At 38.4% G+C, this 15,393-nt stretch overlaps 1 protein-coding gene across 1 annotated transcript; it reads left to right on the top strand.

Moving 5' to 3' along the window:
• Positions 1 to 6,787: 6,787 nt before the first annotated feature.
• Positions 6,788 to 14,464, top strand: crip1 (cysteine-rich protein 1). The gene is made up of 5 exons (XM_079833527.1): positions 6,788 to 6,956; positions 13,406 to 13,500; positions 13,718 to 13,775; positions 14,081 to 14,133; positions 14,218 to 14,464. The coding sequence occupies exons 1-4, from the start codon at positions 6,917 to 6,919 to the stop codon at positions 14,119 to 14,121; spliced, it is 234 nt and encodes a 77-aa protein (XP_079689653.1). The 5' UTR covers positions 6,788 to 6,916; the 3' UTR covers positions 14,122 to 14,133; positions 14,218 to 14,464.
• Positions 14,465 to 15,393: the final 929 nt, after the last annotated feature.

Here is a 15,393-nt window from a genome sequence, read left to right as displayed (position 1 = left end):
ACACTTCTCAGCTTCATGTGTGACATTCTCTCTCAACATTTGCCCATTATATTAGAAAAAATCTCATCAGCTCAGGCAACAGCTACCTAGGAGAAAAAATGCCAATTACACCCCCGCATGAAACACGGGTGTTTAATGCCGAACTGGTGCCAAATCATGAACAGCTCAGTGCCATAAACTTTTAGTGGTAGATGCGTGAAACTCCTGCACAAAGTATGCACAGCAGCAGTATGCACTGACTGTGATAAGTTAAATATCACAATAATTACATAGCTCTTTCCTTTCTCTTTTTTTCTACTAAGGGTGTATTTTTCTCTTCTGTTCTAGCATAAATATAATGCAACATATGCTTGCAGTTTAGTTAACAAATGACACTAGGCTAATCAAATACATTATGCTGTCCAACTTGATACCATGTTTAAATATTTGTCTGGCAATAAAATCAGAACCGTTTAGCTTGCATTGTAGCTCAGCAGACATGGGATGATACAAGTGCAATTGCTTGCAACACTGTTAAAATCTTCCAAACACACGCAAGCTCATCACATCCTGTTTTATTTCTTGTTACCATGGCACAGGAAGTAAACTATGACAAATAATGACCGGTTGCTAAGGAAACATTTTTTTTAACTCCCTCCTTTTTGAGAAAATAGTTGTATTCTTTCCTCACCAAAAATGAAGCTTAATGATGATTGTTTGAGATTATCACATTTAAACCAGTCCCTGCATATTTTGAATCTTTGTTTTATTCGTTTTATTTCTTAAATAAACACATACTTTAGAGCTGAAACACCAGCAGGTTACATTACTAGAGAAAATGCCATTTTATGTGTGGGCTGACAAGTATGAGTTCAACAATCCTGCGACTGTGTGAACCATCTTGAAATTTTTCCAAGACAAACATTTTTGACTGTAATGACATGTAACTGTTGAAATTATCGTACGTGAGAAGGTGTTGTAGCTAGTACAGTAAGCCTGAGATGAATAGAATGATGACGTTGTTTAGTGGATACAATGTGTAGTGGATAATTAGCACGTCCATGATTTTATCTTTTCAACATCACGTGTGTTGAGAAACCGATAAACATCTTTCAGCTGTCAATCAGAAACCTCACCCATAACAGAGATACTATGGCAACGTCTCCACCACCCATATTGACATCATCATTGCTGTGTTTGTACATGTGACGCAACTGCAAGGGGCAGTAAAAGAATCACCCTCAAGGTCTGTAGACTCTGTGTGTATGTGTGTTTCCTCCTCAGCTTTGACTCAATGACAAGCAGTAACATTTTGTCTTTTCTCAGCTCACATTGCTTGAATCCCAGCCCTCCCTTTGTGTTCAGCAGTGATGAGTTCAGTCCAGCAAACTGTTATTCCACAGACCCTGATTACCTAATCACAGACGTCTGTGTTTGTTTTCACTGCACTCCGCCCTCTCTTTCACTTCTATACACCCTGATCTATCAAACTGGCATTGGGCTCCCACAAATAGCCCGCTACGCGATACGATCTGTGATTATGACAAAAATATGATATGCTGATATTTTGTAGAGAATAACACCAGGAAATCAAGTTATTTATAAGAGAAGCATTTTAGAGTAATGATCTGTGAACCACGCCAGCTTGCTAATGCCAAATATTCGCTGCCAGACAAATTACAATAGTGTTCCCTCTGAGACATATGAATGTTTTGACCATTGACCGGTGCAGTGATGCGGAGTAACTGACTAGAATAAGCAACTCTATTAACTTACTGTATTTTCAGTAGCGTGGCTGTAGCTCAGCACTTTTCAAAATAACATAGCTTTTCCAGTTCCAGATTTAAAGGGATAGTTCTCTCAAAAGTGAAAATGTTGTCATAATTTATTCACCCTCATGTTGTTCCAAACTGTACGACTTTTTTTCTTCTGTTGAACACAAAAGAAGATATTTTAAAGAATGTTGGTAACCAGAGAGTTGACGATAGCCGTTTTTTTCTACTATGGAAGTCAATACCTTCAAATTCTTTAAAATATCTTCTTTTGTATTCAACAGAAGAAAAAAACTCATACAGGTTTGGAACAACTTGAGGGTGAGTATAATGACAAAATGTTCATTTTTTGGGTGAACTATGTCTTTAAGGCCTGTTCAAGTACAACATTGTAATGATAACGATAAAGATGTAGTTGAATTAAATCACACTAAATTTAAAAGAATAGCAGTCCACACACACCATAACGATAACGACACAGATGAATGATAAAGTTGGAATCACTTTCAAAACGATTTTTGACAGCCAATCAGAATCCATCCTGCTTTAATGAGCATAAGAAAGCATTTAAAGCGAACTGTAAAAAACTGTAGTGTGTGCGCTTAGAATAAATAGAAAGTTACTGTGCGTTAGTGTGGACGCTAACATAGTTATTGTTATAGTTATCTTTAGTTATCGTTCTTGACAGTGTGAACTATCGTTGTGAACCAAGTGTGCCGGACAAGTCCTGACAGGTGAAGCCAGGACGACGTTACTGGGATATTTTGGCTTTATTTTTCTACAGTGTGAAAGGAAGCAGAGAACATGCTGTCCATCTTTTTTTTTTACAGTCCATAGATCTTATCAAAGACTTTATATATATAGGAAGACGGTGGACTCTAATTACTTATGAATGGGAGAAAGTGCAACGCCCAATATGGGGCATAAGCCCCGCCTTCTAAACGAAAGAGCCAATTATTCATTAGTAAAGTCATCACGTCACCGCAACTGCCATTAGAAGCTCTGGTTGCTATAGAAACAGGCAGTGTTCTTAGACACGCATTTAGCATTGCGCATGCGCATTAGCTTTAACCAGGCTGAACAATTCATTTTTTTGTCATGATTCGAGCGTTTATCAGCAAAATGTATGAGACAATTGTTGTCAGATTTCATTGGTGATTTCAAAAATGAAATTTAATCGTAAGCTTGGCAAACAGTTTTGGAGAATTTCATGTTTCTCCATTCAAAGAGATAGGAGCTGCACTTGCATGCCCGAGATGCGTTTCAAAGATGGCCGCCGAGTGAAATGACTTGTCTTAAAGCTACACTGTGCGATATTTTCCCCCATCTAGTGGTGAAAATGTATATGACCATCCAGTGAATTTTAGTTTCTGTTCCTCTCAATTCCGATTTCGTTTTTACTCCTACCGAGTAAAAAAGTGGTAGCCTGGATGCCAGCTGAACTTAGCCCCGCCCACAACATTTTTACTCGGGCGGTTCGGTCTGGACTTGCTCAATAGAGAAGTAATTATGCCCGAACAGAAGCTGTTCGGACCAATTAAATTGTCAGGACGGGCTTTAGACGATGATGGACAGATGATAAACAGTAACGTAATCATTCACGTCATCAAAGAGCACTTGGGTTGAATTTGTTCTAATCCTAAACGGAGAACTTGTTCATATATACATTCACCTTTACTATTTCTCTCAGAAATGATGATCGTGTTGGTAAGTACTCTGTGTATCCTTAAATTCTGGCAAAGATCGTTTACACTCATCTTTTTCTTCTAACGTTAGGCTACTTATTCCAGCGTGCGTGCAGACAGGGTTGCCAAGTTTTTACAACGAAACCCGCCCAATTGCTAACGTTCCTCAAAACTAGCCAAAAACAAGCCCAATAGCTTTCTAGGGGGGTTCTCCGGGGAAAAAATGCCTTTGGGGGGTAAAATATGTGTTATTTTGGCAGGGCTGCCTGCTAAAATTCGCATTCCTGGGTCTGTATATCACATAATTGGGGTCGCTTCAACCCGTGGACTTGGAAACACAGTGCCGTTGAGTTCTGTTGACATTTGACAACTAACGTTGTGCGTCGCTCCGTTGCTCTGATTGGTTGTAGGTCTATCCAATTGAGGTCTTTCCAGGTTCGGTTGAAACACGCCCCATAATCACAGCCCAACGGAGCAGTATCAGACTCATATTCTGACTAGAATTGAGTATGACGACGTCAGGCTAAAAAAGTGGCCGATTTAGTCCAAGATTAACATGGCTTCCAGTTCGACCTCGTCCACATTCGACACGGTGCCATCGAGTGCTATAACGCGAAAGGCGAAGCTTGAATTTACGGGTATGTCCCTCTTTGGCTAATGTACTTTCAAGATGGAGGGGCAACATGGCGACCCGCATTCAAACCCCTCACCTGTATCTATTTTCAATGGCATATTATAAACTTACGATTACTTGAAAGAAGTAAATATACATTAATGAGCACATATTTTTGAAAGAACTAAGTGTTTTTAGCTAAGAATAAACTAAAAAAGCTTTAAAGGTGAACTATGGAGGATTTTTGCAGTAAAATATCCAGAAACCACTAGGCCAGTGTTATATATTTTGTTCAGTTGAGTACTTAGAATATCCCAAATGTTTCCAACTATTTGTAAATCATGAGAAATTGCTATTTTAACCAAGAAATTGGGACGTGTGAGCTATGCGTTTGAGGGAGTCTCCTGTCGATTGCGTCATATCTGCGTCACCCTCGGTTTCCGGTTTTATTCAGTGAAACACTTTACTCTCACTGCAGTGTGAACAACTGTCATAGCAGCCGCCGAGCGAACGTCATAACTTCCTTTTCAACACACTCTGATATATCTAATACGATAAACAGAGTTGCGTTACCTCAAACTCATGACTGGAAAAGAGGAAGTGGCGCCGGCAACCGTGTCATAATAAAAGTCCAGCCGGCGACTATGCCATAATAACAGTCCCGCTCTTCAATCGCTCCTGCGGCCTTGCTCAGCTCCACAACACTCGCTCCTGCTCTGCTTCAGACTACAGTAATGTTAATAATCACATCCATGAACATGATTTCTGCCCGAGTCCTATCCCGATTCTTTTCCAACGGCTGTGAGGTGAAGACCATATGTCCCAAGATTCTGCGCTCAAACGTGGCGTCATCAAACTACGCCTTTGTTTTGAACAGGCGACCTCTAGTGGACGGAAAAGTTACATAGTGTAGCTTTAAAGGGACTTTGATCTTATTCACATAAGTGCCATCTTTAATTTTTAATGGGAATGAGGCTGTGAGATACATCATTTTATGTGACAGTCACATAGAGTCACAAGCCCACGATGATTCAATCTACAAACTTTAAAGCTTAATCCTTACACGTTGTTTAAAAAATAAACAGTAAGGGGAAGCGAGCAATGAGGGTGCTCAGATCAGATAACACTTTTGGTGATGATAAGCAGACAATGATAATAGAGCTGGAAGAGACTGGCAGGAAAATTTATCTCTCAGCATGGATTACTGGATCTACTGTCAACAGAGGGAGGAAATGAAGATCAGCGGAAAATCCTTGATGGTGAACCTCACAGTGTAACACTGGGAAAAGCCCAGTGAACAGGAGTGCAGTTACACTGGCCTGCTAGAGATGAAACGGCGGATGGGTTGTTTGCTGGCAGTTGGAGCCTGCTGAGACGAAACAGCGGCCAGACATGACTGGGTAAACATGGGTGGCACGGTAGTTGGGAGCTTGCTGATGGATCAGCTGAGGGTAGAGCTGTCAAGATAAATCAAACACAGGAAAGAGGAGACAGAGAGAGGTTGCAGCTATATACAGATACTGTGGCACAATAATCATTTATATTGCATTTTTCATATATTGCATATATTGCATATATTTGCATTCATAAGCATTTTTCACTTTATGACAAAATATCAAAGTGAATTTAATTTAAAAACATGTAGATCATAGAACAGTGAAGTCACTGCATATGTATTACATTTTGTTTGAATATTTTTGAATAAATGAATAGATCCATACAAAATCTGTCATTTAATCTCTCTCTCTCTCTCACTCTCTCTCTCTACAGGTATATGTGGTTTATAAGGACACAAATGTATATAATGTACGGTATAAAAACCATTACACCTATGGAGAGTCCCAGTAAACCCATTCAACACATTCAAGTGTGTGTGTGTGTGTGTGTGTGTGTGTGTGTGTGTGTGTGTGTGTGTGTGTGTGTGTCACTGAAGCATCAATGTCATTGATACATCAATGACACACACACAATGATGTACATCAATGATGTATTTCTCTGCCCTTGAAAAAAAAAACATGTTGAGCAATTGCCATGGTGCATTTTATCAATCCAGGGGTTGGGCAGAGACACACCTATCCTCTCAGGAAATATTTGATCTATCAAATACTGATGTTACTAAAAGTAAAAACACCGCCGTTCACAAAATAGCAACTCACAGACATACACATACAGTTCTCTGCACCAGATTCATAGTGAATGAATGAGCAAGTAGCCAATAGTAAACCTGCTTTTGTTTAAGATACACTGCTCTGGCTATTCCGTGCGTCTAAAACAAACTATTTTAAAAACACAAATTAGTGATGACCAGCATGTCCGGTACTTGTTTGATGACATCAGATGGCCACCTACTTTCCACATGGCTGTTCTGAAAAAGAACCCTTATGAAAAGGAATAAAGGTTTGTACCTACAGGATCACATTTCTGTTCTGTGTCACATTTCCATCTTCATTTCAAACAAGCACACTCATCTGCTTTAAGAGCAAACCTGATAAAGGTTCATTCACAATCACACACACAATGTAGTTTGTATTCTTTCTGCAAACTAATTAAAAGCCAAATAGATAGCCTACAGAATACACAGAGTAAAAACCACAAAAAGGAGTAGCCTATACATATGATGAATCAAGGCGCGTTCTTATGTACGCACAGTCGCACATACGCGCGCAGGCTCTCTCGCGCTCTCTCTCTCTCTCTCTCTCTCTCTCTCTCTCTCTCCGTCACCGTGTGCAAACTATTTCCACAGTACTATAAATAAGGCTGCAGAGTACATGGTCTTACACCAAAGGCGTGGCTGTGTGCAGGTGGACTCCATCTCAACTTTATTCAAGCAGGACTTTTCTCCTCCGAGGAACTAAATCACCGCAAACATGCCTAAATGCCCCAAATGCGAGAAGGAAGTATACTTCGGTAAGACTCCTGTAAAATATTCATATTTACATACAGTCTACTTATTTTTAAAGTAATAAAAAAGTCAACTACACTACTGTGTTGTTGTATAGTTTTTATAAATGTTTAAATGAATGTGTAAACTTGAATACAACAGCACGAGGGATTTGACAGGAAGATAGATGTCAACTGATGCATGTGGGCAGTATTTCCTGCTTGAAACTTTTGCAAAACAGCCATTACAAAATAGCTTGTGCAGACATGTTTGCAGCAATACAGTCATTAAAAATACGGTATATGAAAAAAAAAACCCGTTTGAATAAGCCATTTTGTGTTGGGTTGTATGTTGCTGTAGTAGGGTTTTAAATTAGTTTTGACAAACAGAAAATATATCTTTATAGGCTATAATAAAGAAATAATAATAACAAAGAACAGGAGTCAGCACAGCTGAGGTAAACTATGCAAATTATCATACTGCTTTACATTGTAAAGTAACCTTTTTGCATTGTGGATTCAAACAAACTATTTTCATATTTTCTGTACCATGAAGAAAACAAAAGAACAAGATCATGTTTTTAAAGAACTTTACTATTTAGCTCAGATTCACCCAGGAATTAGATATGTATCTGATTCTGTATCAAATGTTACAGAGAAATAATATGGTAAATGCATGTATGGAAAATGAAACATTTCATTTTTCTTAAGTTTCTTTAAGTTGTTGTGCATGCCAAGCTTCTCCATTGAGACTCTCACTGCAAATCTGGGCTTGGGTTTTGTCCTGACCATCCATTCCATCTCTTTTTTTTTTCTTCTTTGCTAATTTACTGTACATTTGTAGCCAACTAGCCAGACTGTGTTTGGTTTCTATCTTCCAGCAGTGTAGTTACAGACGTTTTCAGTCACTTTAAAACACAAAGTCTTTATCTGAATTGTTTTTAATAGCCACCATTTAATTGAAAGTTTTATCTGTTATTTATATAATTTACATGCATACTTTCTCTGAAGTAATGATCAAGAAAAAGCAAACGTGTCATCTCACACCATCACCCATCCTGCTCACCCCTAGTGTTCTCTAAACCTGTAACTTTTCCATCATACAAAACTGCCTCATGTGGCTGGTGCTGGTCTTCCTTCACTCTGACTTGTTTAATGTTCATATGAAAGCAATCTAACAACCGCAGCCACTCAGAGATGGAAAAGAGAAAATCCACCGTGAAGATATAAGATAGAGATTAGATACTGGCATAATCAAAACAACAAACTTTTCCAGCTTTGCCATAACTGCAAATAAAATTCTTGGGTGTTCTGAAGTGTAATTTCAGTTTATATATTTATATATAGCCCCAGATAGCCCCGCCCCCAAAATCACACCATTGGGAAGCTCAAACAAACAAAGCTCAAATAATGATAATTGTTAAAGGGTTAGTTCACCCAAAAATGAAAATAATGTAATTTATTACTCAACCTCATGCCGTTCCACACCCGTTCATCTTCAGAACACAAATTAAGATATTTTTGTTGAAATCCGAAGGCTCAGTGAGGCCTGCATAGCCAGCAATGACATTTCCTCTCTCAAGATCCATTAATGTACTAAAAACTAGGGCTGTCAAAAGATTAATCGCGATTAATCGCATCCAAAATAAAAGTTTGTGTTTACATAATATATGTGTGTGTACTCTGTTAATTATTATTTATATATAAATACACACACATTCATGTATATATTTAAGAAAAAAATATTATTTTTTATATATAAAACATTTATATTTATATATATTATAGATTATATAAATGTATATACAGTATATACATGCAAATATTTCTTAAATATATGTATATACTGTATATACATTTATATAATCTATAATATATATAAATATAAATGTTTTATATATAAAAATAATATTTTTTTCTTAAATATATACATGAATGTGTGTGTATTTATATATAAATAATAATTAACAGAGTACACACACATATATTATGTAAACACAAACTTTTATTTTGGATGCGATTAATCGCGATTAATCTTTTGACAGCCCTACTAAAAACATATTTTAATCAGTCCATGTGAGTACAGTGGTTCAATATTAATATTATAAAGCGACGAGAATATTTTTGGTGCGCCAAAAAAAAAAAAAAAAAACGACTTATTTAGTAATGGCCGATTTCAAAACACTGCTTCATGAATCTTCGGAGCGTTTTGAATCAGCGGCTCGGAGCACCAAAGCCACGTGATTTCAGCAGTTTGACACACGATCTGAATCATGATCCAATACGCTGATTCATAACGTTCCATTATGAAAAAAAATATCTCAATTTGATTCCGAAGATGAACGGAGGTCTTAGGGGTGTGGAACGGCATGAGGGTGAGGAATTAATGACATTATTTTAATTTTTGGGTAAACTAACCCTTTAATAATAATAATTGCTATTATTATTAACATTATTATTACTGCTATTATTTAGTTAGATTTTTTTTTTTCTTCAATTATTTGCTCTTTGTGTGCGTAACAATTTCACCATTTAATGTTATGGGGGGGGGAACTGTTGCTATGCAGAAGAAAGACAGCAGTAATTCAGCTGCAGATTACAAATCTCTGTGTTGTAGACTTTACACCCAGTCTAGGACACTTTGCATTGATAAAGAGCATTAACAGAGAGAAAGATTGGTGTGTCCTCAGTGTATTTGACTGAGGGAAGTTAAGTAATTACTGTCTTAGGTGTGGCTCATATGACCAAACTTATTTCTTGGCAGCACTGCAAGGGCCCAAACCCATCCTGGTGAATTCCTTTCTGCCTTGTTTGTCCTTTCAAAATGTTCTTTCTCACATGGACCATTGATTCTGCATCCAACTCTCCCAGCATGTCTGGATCATGTGTTCACAGTCCAGTACAAAACAAAAGATCTTCCTGTGTGATCCACCGTAGTGTGACTGACTAACTGCCTTAGCTGGAATGAGTATGACTCTTATTACAGCTGCTGTACACAATTATAGCAGCTCACAGTAGTCCATAACAATGGGAATGATGTAGTGTTATGTGTTATCCTTCAACACTCTGCCTACCACATAAAGTAGGAAGCATTACTTGGTGTCTGGGGTCTTTGCTATCACCTCATCACATTTTTTACATTTTACGTCACAGATGGGAACTGTTAATCTGCTCTTTGTCCATCCTTTGGTTTCTGCATGTCAAAAAGCTCAAACGAAGCTCTTCTATTGAAGCCATGAATCTGATTCACATCTTTCAGAGTAGGCTAATCATGCTTTCAGACAGTCTTTGGCGTCCATGAGATTTAGACGCTTGCCCAAAACCTCCCTCATAAAAGGCATGACGTGCACCTCCCCTACTGGAGACGCCTGAGCACGCATTACTTTGTCTTCCCTTCCCACTTCTTTTACGATGTTCATCATGAGGGTTGTTTGGAGAAATCTTTCTGCTGAAGGCTGCAGATAAAGACTTCTTTATGGACCTTTTAAAAGGAAAGGGAGGAATAAATTCCTTTGGGAGTGTCCAGCATGCAGCGTCCACACCCACCCATGTTCTCGCTGTCATGACTTTATCTGCTTTGAGCCGAGAACACAATAATCTGACAAGACTTGTAGTGCACTGGACTGTAGACAATCTGCCAGAATCGAGACTTCAGCTTGAGCTTTGTTGACATTAAAAGCTCATGACGACTTTAATTGAACTACATAATGGCCCTCATTTATCAAAAGTGCGTACACCAATTTTCCAGCGTACACCTGGCGTACACCTAAAACCACGCGACTTTGAGATTTATTAATATGGACGTTGGCGTACGGCACGCTCAAATCCTACACCAGCTCAGGAGGTGGTGTACGCACGTTTTGAGTTAGTGCGAAAATGCGCAGAAAAACAATTCCTAACACCACAAAACGCACTGACAAAGATATGCTATACCCACTGTAAAAAACAACAACAACAACAACAACAACAACAACATATAAAGCCATATTCGCACGGGATAAGTATTATCTGGGGACCTCGTGTGATTTAGAAATTACTCCCCCACATCTGAATTTTGCGTGGCGCATTTGCACGGGATAAGCTGTGATTTTACTCGAATTTACTGACTTATCTCCCGGATATGATGTTACTTGAAAATGTTTTTTCGTTATATAGCTGTATGAAATTATAAACAGTCGTATCGATATAATTTTGATTGTTTTATAGTAGCCTAATACAAATAATTTCGTTCAGTTAGAGAACAGACGCAATTAAAAACGTAACTGAGCAATATAATAACAATATACGACGGAAGATTCAGTTTCAAAGCTAATGTAAAAGTGCCCATTTAAGCGAGTTGTCATTGTACTGTTCTGTTTTTGTGTTTTTCATTAAGAGTAATATTAAACACACCATTCAAGCAATTACTCCCAAATTGTGCTCATTCTAAAGTGAAAGTAGTAGCCTATAATCCGCGCGGCCTCACGGGAAGTCATAACGGTGTGCATTAAGCAGCCTAGCTCCATTCTTCGTGAAAGATAAAGATAGAAATGCGCACGGGACACAAAAACCTTGCAAAAATTATATACGATCCGCCTAATCCCGGCCAAATAGATGCCGATTCGCACGGGACTAATATTATCACAGGACCTCGGTGTTCGGCGAAATATGGTAGGTCATTTGCGGGGGAATTTTTACTTTACATATTACAGACATGGCCGATTTGCACGGGATTAAGATCACAGACATTCTCTGCGATTATTACAAATCACCAGAGCTCCCCACATATACTAATCCCGTGCGAATAGGGAAGTAATTATAAACTTCAGTGTTTATTTTTGTGCAACATGGACTTCAATGTTTAATTTGTGTGACTTTACCAAAGCATTTGATATGTATTCCTCCAGTTGCGAGCCTGTGCGCTTTACCTGACGTTGGTTAGGCCCGGCAGCTGTGCACGGACTGGGACTGAACATAATTCAGACTGACAAAATAATAAAAATGACATTCTTCTTCTTTTAAATAATAATAAAATAAATAATAATAATAACGACATTCTTCTTCTAAATAACAATACGCATCATTAATAATACAAATCATAATAATAATAAGAATCTAACAAATTGTCATGCATTTATATTAATGTGAATGAATGGTACTCCACATCACATCATCATCACTATTGTACACCCCAATACATGTGATGTGATACGAAATTAAATGCATATTATTTCAAAACACGTGCTGTAAAATAATGAATTGTGATAGGTAATTTCTCATCCAAAAAGCTATTTAAACTGGATTTCCACCGTACACCTTTTTGTGGGCGCCTTTAATCCTACTCTTTAAACTCCCAAATAAAACAATTTAGTTTTTTTCCACTTCCCTGGTGTTGGTCTCGATCTCCACGTCAGAGAAGTTTCGCTTCATTGCCGTCTTCCGAGTGTCCATGGCGTAAAATGAGGGCGTGGGGGAGGCAGAGACTTGAATATATAGGGGCGTGTTATTCTAATGACGATCGGCATTTATCAAGGGCAGGTATTGCGTACGCCTGGATTTCAGAGGTGCGCACAGCTTCATAAATCAGGCGGTGAGAGGAGTGTAAGCATAATCTTACGCCAACATATACACCCGTTTCTACGCAAGATTGATAAATGAGGGCCAATGGCTCCAAATCAGCTCTTTTCCCCATGTCTGATTGACTTTGTATTCCCCCTGACTCTTTTATTAAAACAACTTGAAGGCTAATGAGTACTCATTTAGATTTTTCCAAGTTGTCGATGAGGTCATAAACTGGCCCAGATGGAAACAAACATTTATTTTTAGACAGTTTCTGCATTGACTTTTTCAGAGGAAATCTTTGGAGTTCAGCTAAATGGATTTAAACATGATAAAATGTGTTAAATGAATCACCGATGATGCCAGTTCTTAACCAAAAAAGTTTAATTATTGATTAAATATTTAAAGAGATAGATCATCCAAAAATTTGAATTCAGTCATTTTTTATTCACCCTCGTGTTGTTCCAAACCTGTATGACTTTCTACTACATAAAAGATCTTTTGAATAATGTTCAACTGTTTTTGCCCATACAATGAAAGTCAATGGGGTCCAAAACTGAACCACAAAAACATTCAAATGTTCAAAATATCTTTTGTGTTCAATGGAAGAAAGTCACAGGGGTTTGAACAACAAAAGGGTAAGTAAATGAAAATTGAATTTTCATTCTGGGTGAACTATCCCTTTAAATATTTATTAAATTATTTACATATTTTGTCTGGCGTCACCGGAGGAGGAAGGTGGTTGGTACCTTTTAAAGTCAAACATTTAATTCCCAGGGAACTGACTAAAATATATAGCCTACCTCGAAATGCAATGCAAGTTACTTTGGATAGGGCTGGGAAATTTTGTGAATAATGCAATTTTGCACAAATCAATCCATTTTGGCCTATTATTATGTGGTTTTATGAGTCAATGATGTTTATCATTAATGTTTCAGCGGAGAGAGTGTCATCACTCGGCAAAGACTGGCATAGACCCTGTCTGAAGTGTGAGAAATGCAACAAGACCCTGTCGGCTGGCTCACATGCGGAGGTAAGTCAGTAATGCACACGGACTGCCAACCTCTTACTGGGACAGATTAATGCTCCAGACAGACTTAATGGAGTCCTGTTAAATTTTGGCATACTTTTACCTTACATAAACACTTCAGGGGGTTAGGCTGTCAGGGTATTATGTCTTGAGGAAGGTCTTGCATAATGGCCCCCGTTCAAGTCCGTTAATGTACTGACTAATGTATTTCTCCTCACAGCATGATGGGAAGCCCTATTGTAACAACCCATGCTACGCTGCACTCTTTGGACCTAAAGGTACGTTTCTACAATGCATCAGCGGCTCTGTTTTACTGTGCTGTGTAGGGTTACTGTTCAACTAGACTAGAGCGTCACAGTGATCTAAAATACTGCTTCAGCTCAAAACACATGGACTGGGGACTGCTGTGGGACAGTACCACTATACAAATCTCTTCTTGCATTATCCAGTGGTACTTAATGCAAATATCTGCCACTCATCCAGATTTTTTATTGTGTGTGTATAATTAGCATACAAACCGATTAGCCTGCTAAGATAACATTCTATCATGCATCGTTACATTTAATTCTCTTTTTGCCCTCAGGTTTTGGACGTGGCGGCGCTGAGAGCCACACATTCAAATAGGCAATTGCACAGGTGATAGAAATGATCAATTTTACCTATGCTTAAAGTAGATGACGGATAACATGCACTAACTGTACTCTTCTTTTCCATTTACAGGTTTTCTCACTCTATAAGCTTGTTTTAGAAGAGCTTGATTTTTGGCCACTATTTTTTTCCACATATTGTTAAACCAAAGACAAAATGACCAAGCCATTCCATGTTTTAGAAATTACTAATTTGTATAATCTGTTTTGTAAAACGTTGCCTGCTGTGGCACACAATGTTTCATTGGGGGCACTAGTCAAAGAGCCCTTTATAATTAAACTGAACATTTTATACAATAAATGTATGTTTTAAACTTCTACTTGTCCCTCACATTTTTTCCTCAAATGAAACGAGGCATCAAACTAAATGTTGCAGTGTTTTTTATTTTTATTATCCTTTTGACAATAGCTATGTTTACATTGACACTTTTTATTTGAAATCATTCCGATTGATGAATCCAAACAGTGTTTACATGGGTGCTAAATAAAGTGATCAGGTTGATTTATGCATTTATATGTCACAAGCTTCAAATTCACAATTGATCTTTTGACACACGGACACTGCACATACTTACCATTCTCCCACTGTTGGCACATACTTACCATTCTCCTACTACTGCTTCTTTTCATTGTTTTAAACAGCAGACTTAATATCTATTTTGGGTCCTAATTTGGAGGCGTCAAGCACTCAAAATGAATGCCATGCTCATGCAGTAAAAATAATGCCCCTTCCCAACCAAAACAAGGCATCTGTGGATGAGAGTCTGAAGCAAGGACTGGTGGGACAATTTTGCATTTCCTTTGGAAATCAGGGTCCCGGAGTCTGGAGGAAGAGAGGAGAGGCACACAATCCACGTTGCTTGAGGTCCAGTGTAAAGTTTCCACAGTCAGTGATGGTTTGGGGTGCCATGTCATCTGCTGGTGTTGGTCCACTGTGTTTTCTGAGGTCCAAGGTCAACGCAGCCGTATACCAGGAAGTTTTAGAGCACTTCATGCTTCCTGCTGCTGACCAACTTTATGGAGATGCAGATTTCATTTTCCAACAGGACTTGGCACTTGCACACAGTGCCAAAGCAACCAGTACCTGGTTTAAGGACCATGGTATCCCTGTTCTTAATTGGCCAGCAAACTCGCCTGACCTTGTGTTGTATTGTGAAGAGGAAGATGCGATATGCCAGACCTAACAATGCAGAAGAGCTGATGGTCACTATCAGCGCAACCTGGGCTCTCATAACACCTGAGCAGTGCC

Source organism: Gobio gobio (genome assembly GCF_949357685.1).
Source record: "Gobio gobio genome assembly, chromosome: 13".
Taxonomy (NCBI): Eukaryota; Metazoa; Chordata; class Actinopteri; order Cypriniformes; family Gobionidae; genus Gobio; species Gobio gobio.
The sequence above is the reverse complement of the archived record's forward strand: the minus strand, read 5'-3'. Positions and strand labels throughout refer to the sequence as shown.